The 15,099-nt window shown below is 31.5% G+C and overlaps 1 protein-coding gene across 5 annotated transcripts in view; it reads left to right on the plus strand.

The window, feature by feature from the left end:
• Positions 1–15,099, plus strand: part of LOC143234356 (uncharacterized) — a 66,513-nt gene that overhangs the window by 37,856 nt on the left and 13,558 nt on the right. For 4 of the 5 annotated variants that reach the window (XR_013018637.1, XR_013018636.1, XM_076471650.1 and 1 more), the window contains 7 exons: positions 1,974–2,788; positions 3,234–3,514; positions 6,142–6,444; positions 8,012–8,189; positions 10,534–10,656; positions 11,344–11,596; positions 12,778–12,840. Coding sequence is in view for 3 of the 5 variants with exons in the window: in XM_076471650.1 (XP_076327765.1) it covers positions 1,974–2,788; positions 3,234–3,514; positions 6,142–6,444; positions 8,012–8,189; positions 10,534–10,656; positions 11,344–11,596; positions 12,778–12,840 (2,016 nt within the window). In the remaining 2 variants the exon portion in view is untranslated. The remainder of the gene's footprint in view (positions 1–1,973; positions 2,789–3,233; positions 3,515–6,141; positions 6,445–8,011; positions 8,190–10,533; positions 10,657–11,343; positions 11,597–12,777; positions 12,841–15,099) is intronic. The other variant, XM_076471651.1, reaches the window with a different exon arrangement.

Below are 15,099 nucleotides of genomic sequence, written 5' to 3' on the forward strand. Positions count from 1 at the left end.
TCTCTCCAACATGCCAGTGTAGCAAGCTGCTGTTTGATGCCTCTGTGTAACCTGAAGCTCCATTGTTCCATGGAAGGAGAAAGCACCCCAGATTATGATGGAACCTCCTCCACTGTATCGTGTAGAAAATGTCTCTGGTGGGATATCCTTATCATGCCAGTAACGTTGTAAGTCATCTGGACCATCAAGGTTAAATGTTTTCTCATCAGAGAACAAAAACCTTCTTCCACTTTTCTACGTCCCATGTTTGGTGCTTCTCAGCAAAGTGTAACCGAGCTATTTCATAGTGTGGAAGTAGGCATGGCCTTTGAAGACTTTATGGTTTTTAAAGCCTTTCTCTCATAGATGCTGTCTTATTGTTTTAGAGCTGCATTCTGCATCTGTAAGAGCCTTAATCTGGTTTCATGATTGGCTGGTGTCTTGTTGGACAACCCATTGAATCCTCCTGCTCAACGCCAGCAAAATTTTCTTGGGCCAACCACTTGAAAGTCTTATTCTGTATTCCTCAGGGTCTTTTAAGAAATTTGGAACAGCGTTTTACTACACCCAATCTCACCAGCAATGGCACGTTCAGAGAGACCTTGCTTTTGCAGCTCAACTATTCTGCCACGTTCAAATTCTGTCAGCTGTTTAGCCTTTGCTATGTTTTTACCCAATGTAACACAGGAGATGTCAGTGAGAGATGTTGACAATGCTAATGCTTGAACACAAATGACTAAATTTCGTTACTGTTTACCAATTAATGCTTTGTTTCAGAATGGTCTTAAACTTTTGACCAGCTAGTATTTAGGCTAATTTCACAGTGTTCACATTTTCCTACTAAATGCTAAAAAATTTTCTATTTTTATTTTTCCTTTTCTTATTTTCATCTTTCAAATCTCTACTCATATAAGTGGTTGAGTCTAAAAATGCAAAATGTTCATTGGCCTTAAGATTTTGGCCAGTAGCATATATATATATATATAAGCATCTTGCTTCAGAGTAAACAAAATTAATATTATCAAAATATTGCCTAATTTAGTTTCTGTAAATTTCTTCTTTAGATAACTGTAAATAGCATACCATGTGGTATGATTTTCGACATCTTAACCATAGCTTTATGAGTTACATAAAAATTTTCTAAAAATTGATATTAACCATTGAAATGAACTAAAATAAAATTAGCTTAAACAACTTGCAGTATTTCTGTTTTGGGTGCTCTTGACTGGTAGCTATGGTCAGTGGTTCGTAATTAAGAGATATTCATGCTTGAACATTAGGGTCATAATATGTAGTCCACATATTGCATAAGGTGCTATATAGGAGGAAAAAGCCTGGCATGGCCAGGTGGTTAGGACACTTGACTCACAATCTGAGGGTCGCAGGTTTGAATCCACATCATACCAAACATGCTCACTCTTTCAGCTGTAGGGGCATTTTAATCTGACAGTCAAACACACTAATTGTTAATAAAAGAGTTGAGAGTGGGTGATAATGACTGGCTACCTTCCCTCTAGTCTTACACTAGGAACAGCTAGTGCAGGTAGCCTTCATATAGCTTTGCACAAAATTCAAGAAACAAACAAACAGGCAAATATAGGTGAAAAATAACCACACCACCAGTAGTTTAGATATGGGAGAAAGATTTACAGAAAAATGACATTTAAGAACTTTTGGAGTATCTGCATTGTTTTTCTGCAGTTTATACAGCTTCTGTGTTAAATTCCAATATTTAAGAGGATAGCAGACAAGACAGTAATAATGAAGTGAATAAGCTATTTTTTTAGGTGTTTGGTTTAATATTTAATAGATTTTTAACATCTTAGAAATGTACAAAAGAACATGTCTTTAACCAATAAATGTTTTTATTTAGTTTTCACTGCCAATGAGAGATGCGTTTTTAAAATAATTAAATGTAAGAATTACAGACATCTGCTTTTTTAGTTTAATAACTTTCTCCTCAATTCACTTATTTTTGTTTCTTTTTTTTTAAGGATGGCCGTCTTAAAGCAGATGATCAACTTTTGAGTATTAATGGTATTTCTTTAGTCAATATGACAAACACAGAAGCTTTGAAAACTGTAAGAAAAACTATGACCCAAAATGAAGGTCCAAATGTTCATCCTGGTGCTATCAGCTTAACAGTTGCTCGTATGATTGTATCACCTAGCATTGATGAAGTGGGCAATGAAAATGATGGCTCGTCATTTTTAAATGATTTAAATAACTTGATGCTTAGCTCAGGAGGTGACTCTAGATGTGGATCTGCAAATGGAAGTTTCATTCACAATTCATTTGCTGAAACAGAAGACAGAGTAAGTGTAGAACCCAGTAAAAACATTGAGGATGGTATGTCATTGAACCACAGAACTGTCTGCACTCTCAACTGTAATTTGGATTTTGATGAAAACATGAATCAGAGAGAGAGTAAGTGTCTTGAGAAAAAGAATCTTATTTTTGATTCTCCTGTTCTATCTATCAGAAACCCTGTGGTTGACAGGCTGACAGAACAGGGTTATTACAGTCAAATAAAACCTAAAAATACACTTCACAGTGAATCATATCTGTGTGCAAGTCATGAAAATTGGAGTGACCATCAACTTTATCATGCTAGCTGTGATCTTATTAAGTCAGATGGTTATACTGATATGGACACTACTCAAAGTGTAGTGAGTGAAGAAGCAAATAAGCCATTGTATTCCACGAGCCATCCAGAATCATCGTATAACTTGCTGTTTACATTGGAAAATGAAGACAAGAAGAATGATAAACTTGAATCAAAAGCTACCCAGAATAATAGAGACAGTCTGTAAGTTACTATAAAAATCTTACATCTGGTGTTGACATTATGTATAAATATTTTCCCCATTTAATTACATCAGCAAACTTGTAAATGTACTTTATTTTTTGATAGAGACATGTTTGGTTTCTAAAAAAGGGAGGAGCCGACAGGTAACATTGACTTAGAAATAGCCTTCACAAAAATTCAGAAGCTAATTTTTTATTTATTTATTTTATAGTCAAGAAAAGTAACTTTTATGGATTCCAAGAAATTATTTGTCGAATAACTTATACTCATGAAGTCCTTTAGTTTCTCTATAGGTAGTATCTGGTGACACAGTGTGTCACAAAAGTGCCATTTAAGCTTTATGCTAGAAATTAAAAAAGCATTTCATGTGCATGTGCCTTAATAAGTTTGTACATCATTTATTTTGTAGTTAATTTTTTATTGATTTAAAGTAAAATTTTTGTAGGATATCTTCTCTAGATGAGGACTCTTTTAATCTCTCTCGAGACGGTATTGGTCGACGCAGTGTATCAGAAAAACGACATGCTAAGCTGGATGCTACAAAAACAAATACCTTTAAGAGAAATAAACAAGGGAGAGAAGACGGAAAACATAAGGAGCAGTATCAGAGAAATGATCCTGAACAGTTGACAAGACATTTGCAGATAGCAGACTTACAGTACAAGCAAAGTGCTTTTGAAAATACGCATTGCAGAGATCAGTCTTTGGACAAAATTCATGCAGATGGTGAGAGCTTTTGCATTACTGATTTACCGTTAAAATAGTTTTTAAACTGTTTTTTATGTAGACACCACCTTTTATTAAAAATAAAACTCAAACCAAGGAAGTTCCTCCCACTCCCACCCACATATTACTCTCTAAAGCACATATTAGGTGGACCCTGAGCAACTGTTCATTTTGTTCATTGGATAAAACGATCCTAGTTTGTACTGAGCTCTTGTCAAGTTCTGTGAATGCATATATTATTCAACATTAACTTATAACATTAGTCTAAGTATTTAACACTTGGTTGATGTGATTATGTGTTCCTTAGTAGAGATAAAAATGTCATCATAATAATACAGTTTTTAATTTATTTCTTTGAACCTTTATTTTGTAGCTAATCACAAGGTGGTTTTTTCTTTCAGTGGTGTGAGATCTACTGTTTTGAAAATTCCATGTTTGATAGTCAACTGTGATTTTTCATACCCACAGAAATGATCCTAGTAATAATTAGATACTTGAATGTTTTTATTAACTGTTTATGAGTCCTAGCTTTGTGGGTCCATGTTTTGCAGGCCATTTCCACAGAATAACTTGTTCCACACTTGGGTGCACTATAAGAGTAAAGTCAAATCTTGTTGTTTGATTAGCTCAAGGGTTGATGGTGAGTGATATTTATCAGGTGCCTCTCCTGTAGTCTACAGGCTGATGTGTACAGATAGCTGTTGTTGCATACCTTTATACAAGATTCTGAAACAGATCAACTGTTTATGGGTTATGACTGGTAATATGCTGTAATGTATTGTAGTAAAGCTGTATTTGTTAATATATAAGTTTAATTAAATATTGAAGAGAGTGCTTAGTTTCTCATGGATATCTATGGATCTATCACTCAGAATCTGTCTTGAAATCTAAAGGTGGAAACACTATAATCAATTTTTAAGATACCTTAGTTGCATTGCAGAATTGGTTTTTGATTATGTGGTCAACTACATTACACCATCCAGCCCCATCTGTAGTAGTAACCTTCTTAACATCTAAGTATTTATCTTCATTGTGTTCCATTTTAAATGATGATTCTCTACACTAATTTCTATAAATTAATTTCAGATAAAATATAATTGATATGAACAAACAACATCCTTTTGTTTTGATTTGATACAGCTGCAGTCCCAAATTATGTGATATTTGTAATAACAATATACATTTAATATTTTGATGGTAGTATAGACTGTAATGAAGACAAACTGTTTACTTTTTATCATGAACACACGAGGTATTAGTTATACTGGTCATAAGATACTCAGCTTATTATATTTTTATAACACTACATTCTGTATTTTTTCAAAAAGAGGAATATATAATAGTATTTCAACCATACTGTGCCTGTCAAAGCCATCGCCAATCATGCATTTTGAGCAATACAGAGTACATCAAGTCAGTGGGGATGCATAAAATACAGTAGTGATTGGAACAATTTTATATTACTCATTTTTTACTATGACAGTTGCCATCATGTAAAAACCTTTTTAAATCTGGTTAAGCATGATTATAATTAATTATACTTCTCATAAGTTTTCAGTATTAGAAATATTATTTTAGAGTGAACTTTTAATTTTTGGATACCAGAATGTTAAGGGAGATTTTGAACGTTTTTATTTAATTTTTATTGAAAGAGTGATTTTAAGAGCTTTTAAAATGTATGAAGTGTTAACATAGAAATATAAACTGAGTAATAAAGGATACCTTAAAAATCATAACTTTAACCCCAGTAAAAATTATTTAAATTAGCTGAATAGGACCAGGCACATCCTAATGTTTCACAGAGGATTGAAAAGTTTGGACATCAAGATATGATGCTACTGTATATATCATAAACTTTTAACTTAGATTGGCACTGTGGTAGAATTTTAGGTTTTAGAGCTGGCAAGATAGATTTATGATATACATCAAAATATTTCTATTACTTTAAGCTGTTATTAGAGAGACAGACAATCCTTCTGTTTGGATGGTGGATAAAAGTGTTATCCTGACTGGTGTCTTCCTGGTCAGTAATTCAGAATTAGGAGTGACTACAGACACCTTTAGTAGTTTTGCCATGGATCCAAACCACAGATACTTTTATTTGTTGGTGCACTATAAGAGTCAAAGTCAATTCCATTATTTGTTTTGAATAGTTAGACAAAGCCATTGTGGCATAATTGGCTGTTTTCTCTTGGGTCAGTAGCTCAAAGTTAAGGGGTACTTCTACTCAAATACTAGAAGTCTCTGAGCTCATATATGCATCAAATGCTATTTACGTTGAAAATTTAATTCAACTTTAGCTGTATGAATAGCTAGTTCTACTTTTAAGTATAGTTTTGTATTTTGTTGATAAATTAAAAAAAGTGTGGTATATTGGATTTTAAAACAGTGACACAGTAGTTTGGATTTTTAACCAGTGACACAATAATTTTATATACACACTTTAGAATAAGCTAACTTTATCTAAACACCCAATGTTTAGATTAGTGTTATAGTGAACACGTTAATAATAATTTACATGTGTTAATTGTGACAACACCAGTTTCTATAGAATTATATATGTCGGTTGAATATCATTATTTTAGCATACAATTTACAAATTGAGTTTTTTTCACAAATACCCATAGCAAAAGAAAATGAGAATGTCCAAAAGATGCCTCTAGAAGTTAAGCCTTTAATAATTGGGAAGAAATCAAGTAATTCAGAAAGTACTGAGAATGTTCAAAAGATGCCTCTAGAAGTTAAGCCTTTAATAATTGGGAAGAAATCAAGTAATTCAGAAAGTACTGAGAATGTTCAAGAACTGAAGAAGGACAAAAGATCTGAGATTCTGAAAGACAGCTCTGCTGCTGCCGTTAAAAACACTGATGGTGAAGAACATTTTTCCACGACATGTCAGTCGCCCGAAGTAGCTGTAGAAGTGAATAATCGTAAGTATTGTTTGCAGAAAGTGGTTTACAACAAACAACTTTATCTACCTCTGATTATTTGTTTTTTAATATTTTGTTTATATTTTTAACTGTTAAACTGACAACTGTACAAGTGCCTGTCGGAGAACATCAAAAATATTCACCCAATAAGGAAGAACCTTCCAGTTAAACTTAAATCTGTGTCTATAGTTAAGGTTATCAAGTACAGGAAACAATTTTATCATTAACTTATAATGAATACTATAAACAATAATTGCGAAAATTAGAACAGTAGACAAAAACAATTAGATTTAACCTATAATTGTTATCACTTAACAAAATAAAACTATATTCCTAAAATAAAATAGGACACTATAATACAGTTATTTGTTTACAAAAACAATCCATAGATTATCCATTAAAACCACAGCCAAATTACTTAGCACTTTATCATATTAAGGAAAAAGAAACCAAGTTGGAACATTAAAAAATACATACATATCTAAAAACACTTGTTTATATGAAGTTGAAAGAAAAAATGTCTGTATACACATGCAGAAATGCTTTGTGTATTATGCGTTAATTTATTATATATAAGCCTCTAACTAAGCAAATAACTGCTAAACTCTTAGGGGATGATTACAATATGAATACTGTAAATCTATAAAGTATTATTTCATCTTTGCAACCAAAGACCCTAGCAACTACAGTTTTTACTGATACCAGACTTATATTGGTTTTTGTTCTAATTCATCATCTGTTGATTGGTCAGTAAGATGCACCTTTGAACACTTTTATGCATGACAAATAAAAACCACTCTTTCCTCTACATTATCATTATGGATTAATACTGTTCATTAAATGCATGTCATATAGAACTAGTAGGATTAAATAAACTTATTTTCATATCTTGAACAGATGAACAAACATACAAATAAAATATATTGTACATTCACTGACACATAAATTTATTTTAAGAAATATGCAGCAAATGGCATTTTTTTCTTTCTTCATTTCTCCTAGATGAACGTTTAGTTCAATTTTTTTTCATACAGCTCTTACACATTTCAAGTTTTAGATTCGTAATTTCTCTCTAAACTATTTCTTTCTCAGTGCTGACAATAAAGCAATCAATTCTTTATTATCCTCAGCTAAACTATTCACTATTTAACTACATGAAAACATTGTACTAACTTATTCATTGCCCTGTTTTTAAGTTGTTTAAACCTAACTTGAATGTCAGGTATATTTTTATAATGAATAGGTTGAAAGTAATGATATTTATATTTTACTAAAATTATATCCTGGAACAGCAATTACATGAAAACATTAAAACGATAGAGGGCTAAAGTACCAATATGTGAAGTATTAACCCTGCACACAAAAGGAAATAGTTGTTTGGTTCATGAATTGTATGCTCCTTGTTTTATCAACATGTATTTTCTGGGTTATTACTCTTAAATTTTGGTATATTAAGTTTTCTGATATGTATCAGTTTTTAGGTTTATTTTGGACACCTCAAGGGCATCACAATGAGTATGATAAAATGTCATTGAACTTTAATTTTTGTTTTTCATGATATATGAAGAAAGTGAAAATGGTAGCTTAGCCAGTATTGAAAGTTATGGATGTTCACCCCTGGCAGCAGTTTTAAACCGTCCATCAGTCAGTAGTGACCGTACTCCAGACGATGTCCTTAGTCCTGATTATAAATTTTCCAAAAACAAGAAGAAAAGTTTATTGAAAGGACTGGGTTCAATGTTTAAGTAAGTGTCCCAACACATCTTATTATTTAGAATGACATTGAATTTGGCATACTTACAGTAAATATTAAAGAATTGTTCTTGTGTCTCTTATTCTATATATGCAGTTTTTAAAGCAAATTTTCAGTTTGAATCTGGTTGTAAGGTTTGGCATATCACTGTTGAATAGTTAATCTACTTTTTCTTGAGAATCTGATGTTTAGTGATTATATCTATGTAATGATCTCACAGGACACAAAAACTACAATGGAACTTTTCAAGTTATTTCTCATAACATCTTCCATGAACAAATTTTCTTCATTCTTGTAATCATCCCTTTAACTTGGTATTGTTAGACAATGATGAAAAGAGGATAAAAGATCTGATAATTTAATATGATGTTATAGTTCTAAATAAAAATATATCAAACTCTAAGGCATTGAATTAGGCCTAACTTCTTGATATTAAGCAAGAAAATAATTCATTTATTTCTAGTCATGAAAAACTTCCCAAACAAGTAGCTATGTGACACGTTTTCAAAATAAATTAGTTTCTGTATCACATATTGTATTTAGTACCTGCCTGGAAAGTGTTAAGTGAATTCTGGTTAGGTGTAACAAGTTTCATTAAATATTTTTGCTAAGTAATTGTAAAAAAAAAGATAATTGTGCTATTTGGAAAATGCATGTTTTACTTGACTGAAATGAAATTTGTTTTTATTTTGAATTTGATATGTGAAAATTTTGTTCCAATTAGATGTACTGGGAAAAATTCAATCTACAAAATATGTTGGATAGGAAATTTTAAAAACAAAATGGCAGTTTGTTTTTTGCAGTTCTTGGACTCGGAATTTTATCATTTTTTTATTTACAGACAACAGTTATTTGCATCCCAATGGTTCACACTGCTTAAAACTGGGTTTTGATACTCATAGTGGGTACAGTATTGCTAGCTTATTGTGTAGCTTTGCACTCAACAGCAAAGAAACAAAGTAACGGCTATTCTACAATATTTTCTGCAGATAGGTAACACCTCCTTCTCTAAACTGGTTGTTACCAGTTTCTATAATGCTAAATATGCTCTACTCTAAATTTAAAGCTAAGTAAACAACTCAAAAAGTGACTGTTAATTTTATACATCAGTGCTTCATGTCTGACAAATTGAGAGGCATCTGTAAAAATCTACGAGGGCTGTTAGCAATTGTTTTTCAGTTGTAGTTTCTAAACAGTTTAAATATTGTAGGGGATAGATTGTGGTAAGGAACAAAGCAACACACATGTAGCGGCCCCTGCAAAATAGAAGTTTCACAAGGTGACACTTATTAAATCATGCAGAAAGAAAAGTTTTTGAAATGTGTTTTAAAAGTTTCATGTAACACATCCATTATTTAAAATTGATAAAGTATTATTTTCTGAATGATCTGTATAAAATGTTTATGATGAATTAAATGGTACCACATACAAAAATATACATGTTTCAGATACCATGCTGTCATGAAAGAAAAATCTGTGATATCATGTGATACCAGATTATTTCTAATAAATGCAGTAACAGTATGTTGTTCTCATTTTATCTGAATCTCTCCCATTACATGCAAAAGTAGTGGACTTCGTGTCATTTACAGGGACTGTAAAAAAAGTACTCGTGAAGTACCATATACGGGCAGTTGTAAGTGCCACTGGTACTTATCAAACCAGAAGCACGGATATGTAATAGTTGACTCTCAAATTACTAACTTGTGTTTAAGCACTCTACTGCTGGTACAGTCTATACATTACATCAGGTTGAATAATTTTCTGCTTCTAGATGCTACAATATCCATTGTAAAGAGCTGTTAAATAAACATTTGGGTGAAAGTTACTAATTTTCTATGTAAGATACCCAGGAAACCCCACTATTAATTAGTTTCATAAACTGTAGTATTCATGAGTATTTTAATTAAAGAGTTTTTGTTTACATTGTCAATTATTTAGTAGCCTGAAACCAACAGAGTGATAAACTCATAAAGAAACTAGTACATTTGTTTGTAGCTTAGAATAATATGTTTAAAAAGCTGGTGGGGACCCATCACTAATCCTAGTATTTAAGTGATGCGTTGTTGATGTAAGTGGCTACATTATGTGAAAGAACCTGTATGATCAATTGTTAAGGACAGCTGTTTTAGTGTTACTGTATTCTACTAAGTTAAAATTGTCACATTCTTTGATCTTTGTTAAAATACCAATTTACTGTTCCATTAAACAATTAAGATACTGCTTAAGAGGGGATGGAACACAGTGAAAAGTATGTTTTCTTGAAATGTATTAAAAACAAAAAAAGCATAATGAAGCCACTCATAAAACACTATTTCTCCAAATGATAATTTCAGGTTTGGCAAAAATAAAACGTCAAAAGTTTCAGGAAAGTCTAAAGAGGCTCAGAGTGATGAACTAAAAAAGAAGAGAGAGGAAAAAAACAAAACTAAAGAATCTTTTCAAGAATACCAGGAAAAGTAAGTTTTACTCTCTACCTTCCACACATGCAGACTTAGTTTTCTTTTAGATAATTAGGTATTATGAAACACTTATTTAAAAGTTGAAGGTCCTGAGGCACAAAAAACTAAAATCTCAAAGCCATTACCCTTTGATTATTATTTGCTGATTAATAATTTCCTGTTAGTAAAACTGATGTTGAGATGAACTTACTAGCAACTTACTTTATCTAACCTTTTTGTTTGCTGAATTTGAAAACTTTTGTCTAATATTGTATATTTTTTTCTGATAATGATAGTTTTCAACCAGTCTGACACATTTCTAAATCTTAAAAAATCTCTTTGACTGATTAACTTAAAAGGAAACTTGCTTTAAAAGAAGTATGTAACTAATTATTTCTTTAATTATGTGTAATAGTAATAATATTACTCTGTCCATCCGGTGTTCCATCAGTGTTATAAAGCTTTTTCAATAGTAATAATACTACTCTGTCCATCTGATGTTCCATCTATGCTGTAGTTTTTTTATGTAGTAATGATACAAATTTGTCCATCTGATGCACAATTAGTTTCAATGAACTTTTGTAACAGTGAAAGTACTAAATTAATTTTGAAGCTGTTGTGTTTTAGTTTTTTCTTTCTTTGAGTAACTCTTTTCCTGAGAATTTTAGAAATGTTAATGTCAATATAGAACAATATTTCTTGAAGGATACCTGAAACATACTGGAGAGTGGCTTACAGAGACAAACAAAATCAAGTTTTTTATGGATCAGCTCGCTACTCTTCTATGAACTGTACAAGATCTTTTGCCCCTATCACAAAAAACATGTGTCAAGAACAAGAACAACATGTGCTCTGTCAGCCAGATCCAGAAAAAGAGGATCATTACATGAGTGATAAAAAGGAAATGTTTCATGAGACACAAAGAAAAGAACCACTTGTTCAACAACCGGTACTTATGGTATATAGATAAACCTGACTTTCTGTACAATCCTCTAGCTAAGAATACATCTGAACTTTTCTTTGTTGTGTTTAATGGACAAAAGTGATTGAAAACTTGCTAACTCATTTTGGCTCTGTACATTGTTCTCATTAAGTGTGAAAACGTTAATCAAATATTTTAAACATTATGACTGAATGAGAAATAACAGCTTTTTTGTATAAATAATTCTACTCTTGGTTAATACAGGAAAACTAATATATGTAATTTTGTCAAATCTATGTGGTGTGTGCTCTTCGATATTCCAGAAGGATAAAATAACAAAAATAAGGAGAAATGTTTATTACAAATTAGAAGTATTGCTATGGAATTTGAAGAAAATATTCGTTTTCGGGTAATGGCCCCATGTTTGTTTTAGCCCCTGTTTATGTTTATGTGGTTTCATCAAAGATTAGAAAAAAATCTTAGAACACAAAATAAAAAAGAAATGACATTTCAGAAATGTCGTAATTTTGGTCTAGAAACTATGTAGTTTAATTGAATTATTGTATCAAAATCCAAGAAGACAGAGAAATGATAGCTTGGTATTGACTCTTTGTAACTTAATTAACCTGAGCTAAAACCTTAAAATAACCTGTTTTGTTCAGTATTAAAAACTTGTATTTCAATCCAAGCCATAAACCCTGAAATAATCTATTATGTTTAGTACTAAAGACTGCTGTAATAATTTTGATTTATTAAAGAGTTTTTGTTTTTCGCTGATTGTGTGAAATCCTAGAAATATTTTAAAAGTTGCACCTAGATGATGTCTTCAAATAACATAGCTCTCTTTGTGGTTGTTTTCACTGCAGAACTCTGAGTATAATTTAAGCACCATGTTTCCTTGAATCTTAAGAATCTGTTGACAGTCTTACACAACTTCATGCCTTCATTTGTCATCATTATATAATCAACATCATTGATTACTTGCATCCATTAAACTTCTGCCTAAAATTGTTATTTACCCATTCATTCATTAGGGTACATATATTTGCAGCTTTGCAACTTCCGTTCTCAGTGTAAAAATTCCCTAATATGTTTGAATGGTGCATATTTGTTGAGCTCCCTGTGGTTAGGCACTGATGTATGTTGAATTTGGCTTGCATTTTCTCTTCTTTCTTTTACCATTGTTTACTTTAATACAATTATTGCTTTGCTTACAGCCCAGATATCCTTTACCTCAAGTCTACGCTCAGTTTTGTCAGCCTCGACGGATTTTGCCAAAGGTAATGCCCTCTGTGAGCTTTTTAAGTAGGTTATCTTTATTCCCTTACTCTTGCTTTATTGTTATTGATATAGTTGTCTGGCTTTTGTATTAGCAGTTTGTGTGTTAAAATGTGCTGTATATGTTATAGTTTAATATTTTTGAAATGATTTTAGTAACAGTACCTTCGTAAAAAGCATAAAGAAGATTGAGCAAACCAAGGTAAAGTGTTGGAGAGTTGTGAATAATAAAACTTATTTTTATTGCACTTTCTCCTTAAAAAATATTTCTTGGAAGTTGTATCCACAAAGAGATTGTACAAAATTAAACATAACTTTTTGTGTATACAAGAAATAACAACAGAACAGTTATTTCTGTCATAAATAATTAAAAGTTATGATAGCAAAGAAAATCATTTAAATAGGAAAGAGGGCTCATCAGATATAACATGGATATATCTAAACACAAAAGAACTGATGTGTTCACAATTCTAACAAACTGTTCACCTATAAAGAATATAAAATGCTTACAACTCTATTGTTCAGATATTTAACATTCAATATTACATGCAGTAATAACATTCATTATTCGTGTGGGAAATCTTAGTTTGCAAATAATTCAAAGTAAAGGTTTCATTTATAGTATAGCTTCAAAGATAATTATTGTGTATATATTCATTAACATCTGTGATCTTCAGTGACATATTTGAAGGAATGGAACTGATGTTTTTTGTACGTTACAAAACTACTTTTTATGCAGTTTTCAACTCGATTGAATGCTAGTTTTTCACTATTCATAACTGAAGAACATTGACTCACTGCATGAAAAACACACTGCAATGATTGGTAACATATTTAATTTTCAAACAGTTTGAGTTACATATCTCCCATTGTTAGTAATCTGTAATTGCGTAAGTTTGTACTTTGGTACACTGTTTGCATTAGATATATCAAGATGGTGGAATAAAATTAAAGGAAAAGAACAGGATATAAGTAACAGAACAATAAATATTTAGAATTATGATGGCAGATATGAGTTTTTGTTATTGTCAAATTCTGAATAATTATTATTTAAGTGATGCCAGAATTCAGAAGTGATTTATAAATATTTTATATTTGTAATGTTCCTTGTGTAAATGTATAGAAGAGAGATACAAATGTATCTCAGAACGGCTGGCATGGGTATTAACACTTTTATTGACAAACAGAGAACAATGTTTCGACCTTTCTAGTTCATCTTCAGGTTATCAAAACAGGTGTTTTATTTGGTTTTTTGTTAACCTGAAGATGTCCTAGGACTGTCGAAAGGTTATTCTCTGCTTATCGTTAAAAGTGTTAATACCCGTGCCAGTTGTTTGGAGATACATTTTTATTTGAAATGGATTTCTTGTCATCAAGAGATACAAATGGACGAGTTTCTAACCAATTCTGTGTGATGTTCCTATATGTTCATGGGCACATATTTTTAATTACCAATATAGGTAGCCTTCAAGTATACATAAGTATGTTGATAAATGACACCCATTAATATAGGGGGAAATAGGAATGATGTCTTTGTGATGAAATATGTAGTGATTTTTGTAATGTAATTCTTACAGTGTTGCTCTACCTTCCTTAAAAGGAGAGAATTACAATTCATGGAGATTTTGAAATTGTGTGTAGTTTCCTTATTTTATTTTCCAAGAAATGTTTAGGAAAAGTGTTTTTACTCAAAATATAGATGCAAGTTCGCAATGAAGAGTAAAATAGTTTCAACATACACAACAGAACTTTTAAGTCCTACATTTTATTTAAAGGGAAATTTTGTAAGGTTATCAAAATGGTCGTGGAGAATACCAAACGTTTTCTTGTGATAACTAGTTGGAGTAAACCAGTTATTTAAACGTTTGACCTGAATATCTAGAAATAATAATGTCCTTTTACCATTGATTTTGGTGGAAACCTAAAAATTAAATCATGGGTTTGATATCATGAAAAAGTAGGAATGTGTCATCAACATATCTTCTGTTGAGAGTAGCCTTAAAATCCACAGGGCACCTGTTTAGCCACAGCTGTTCATAGTGATAAACAAACAAGCTAGTGAGAGTTGAACACCATCACTACACCATCTATCTGGTCATAAAGCTGACTTTTAAAGACCAAGCAGTTGTTCTTAAAGGCACATTGAAGCAATTATTCTATGGCAATAAAGATATTTATAGAACAGGTCATTATTTGGATGGTAAAATTGAGTTTCCATTCTGTTTTTAAACTCAATTGTCTACAAACTTAATGCTGTGTAG

Source organism: Tachypleus tridentatus, chromosome 12 (genome assembly GCF_004210375.1).
Source record: "Tachypleus tridentatus isolate NWPU-2018 chromosome 12, ASM421037v1, whole genome shotgun sequence".
Classification (NCBI taxonomy): Eukaryota; Metazoa; Arthropoda; class Merostomata; order Xiphosura; family Limulidae; genus Tachypleus; species Tachypleus tridentatus.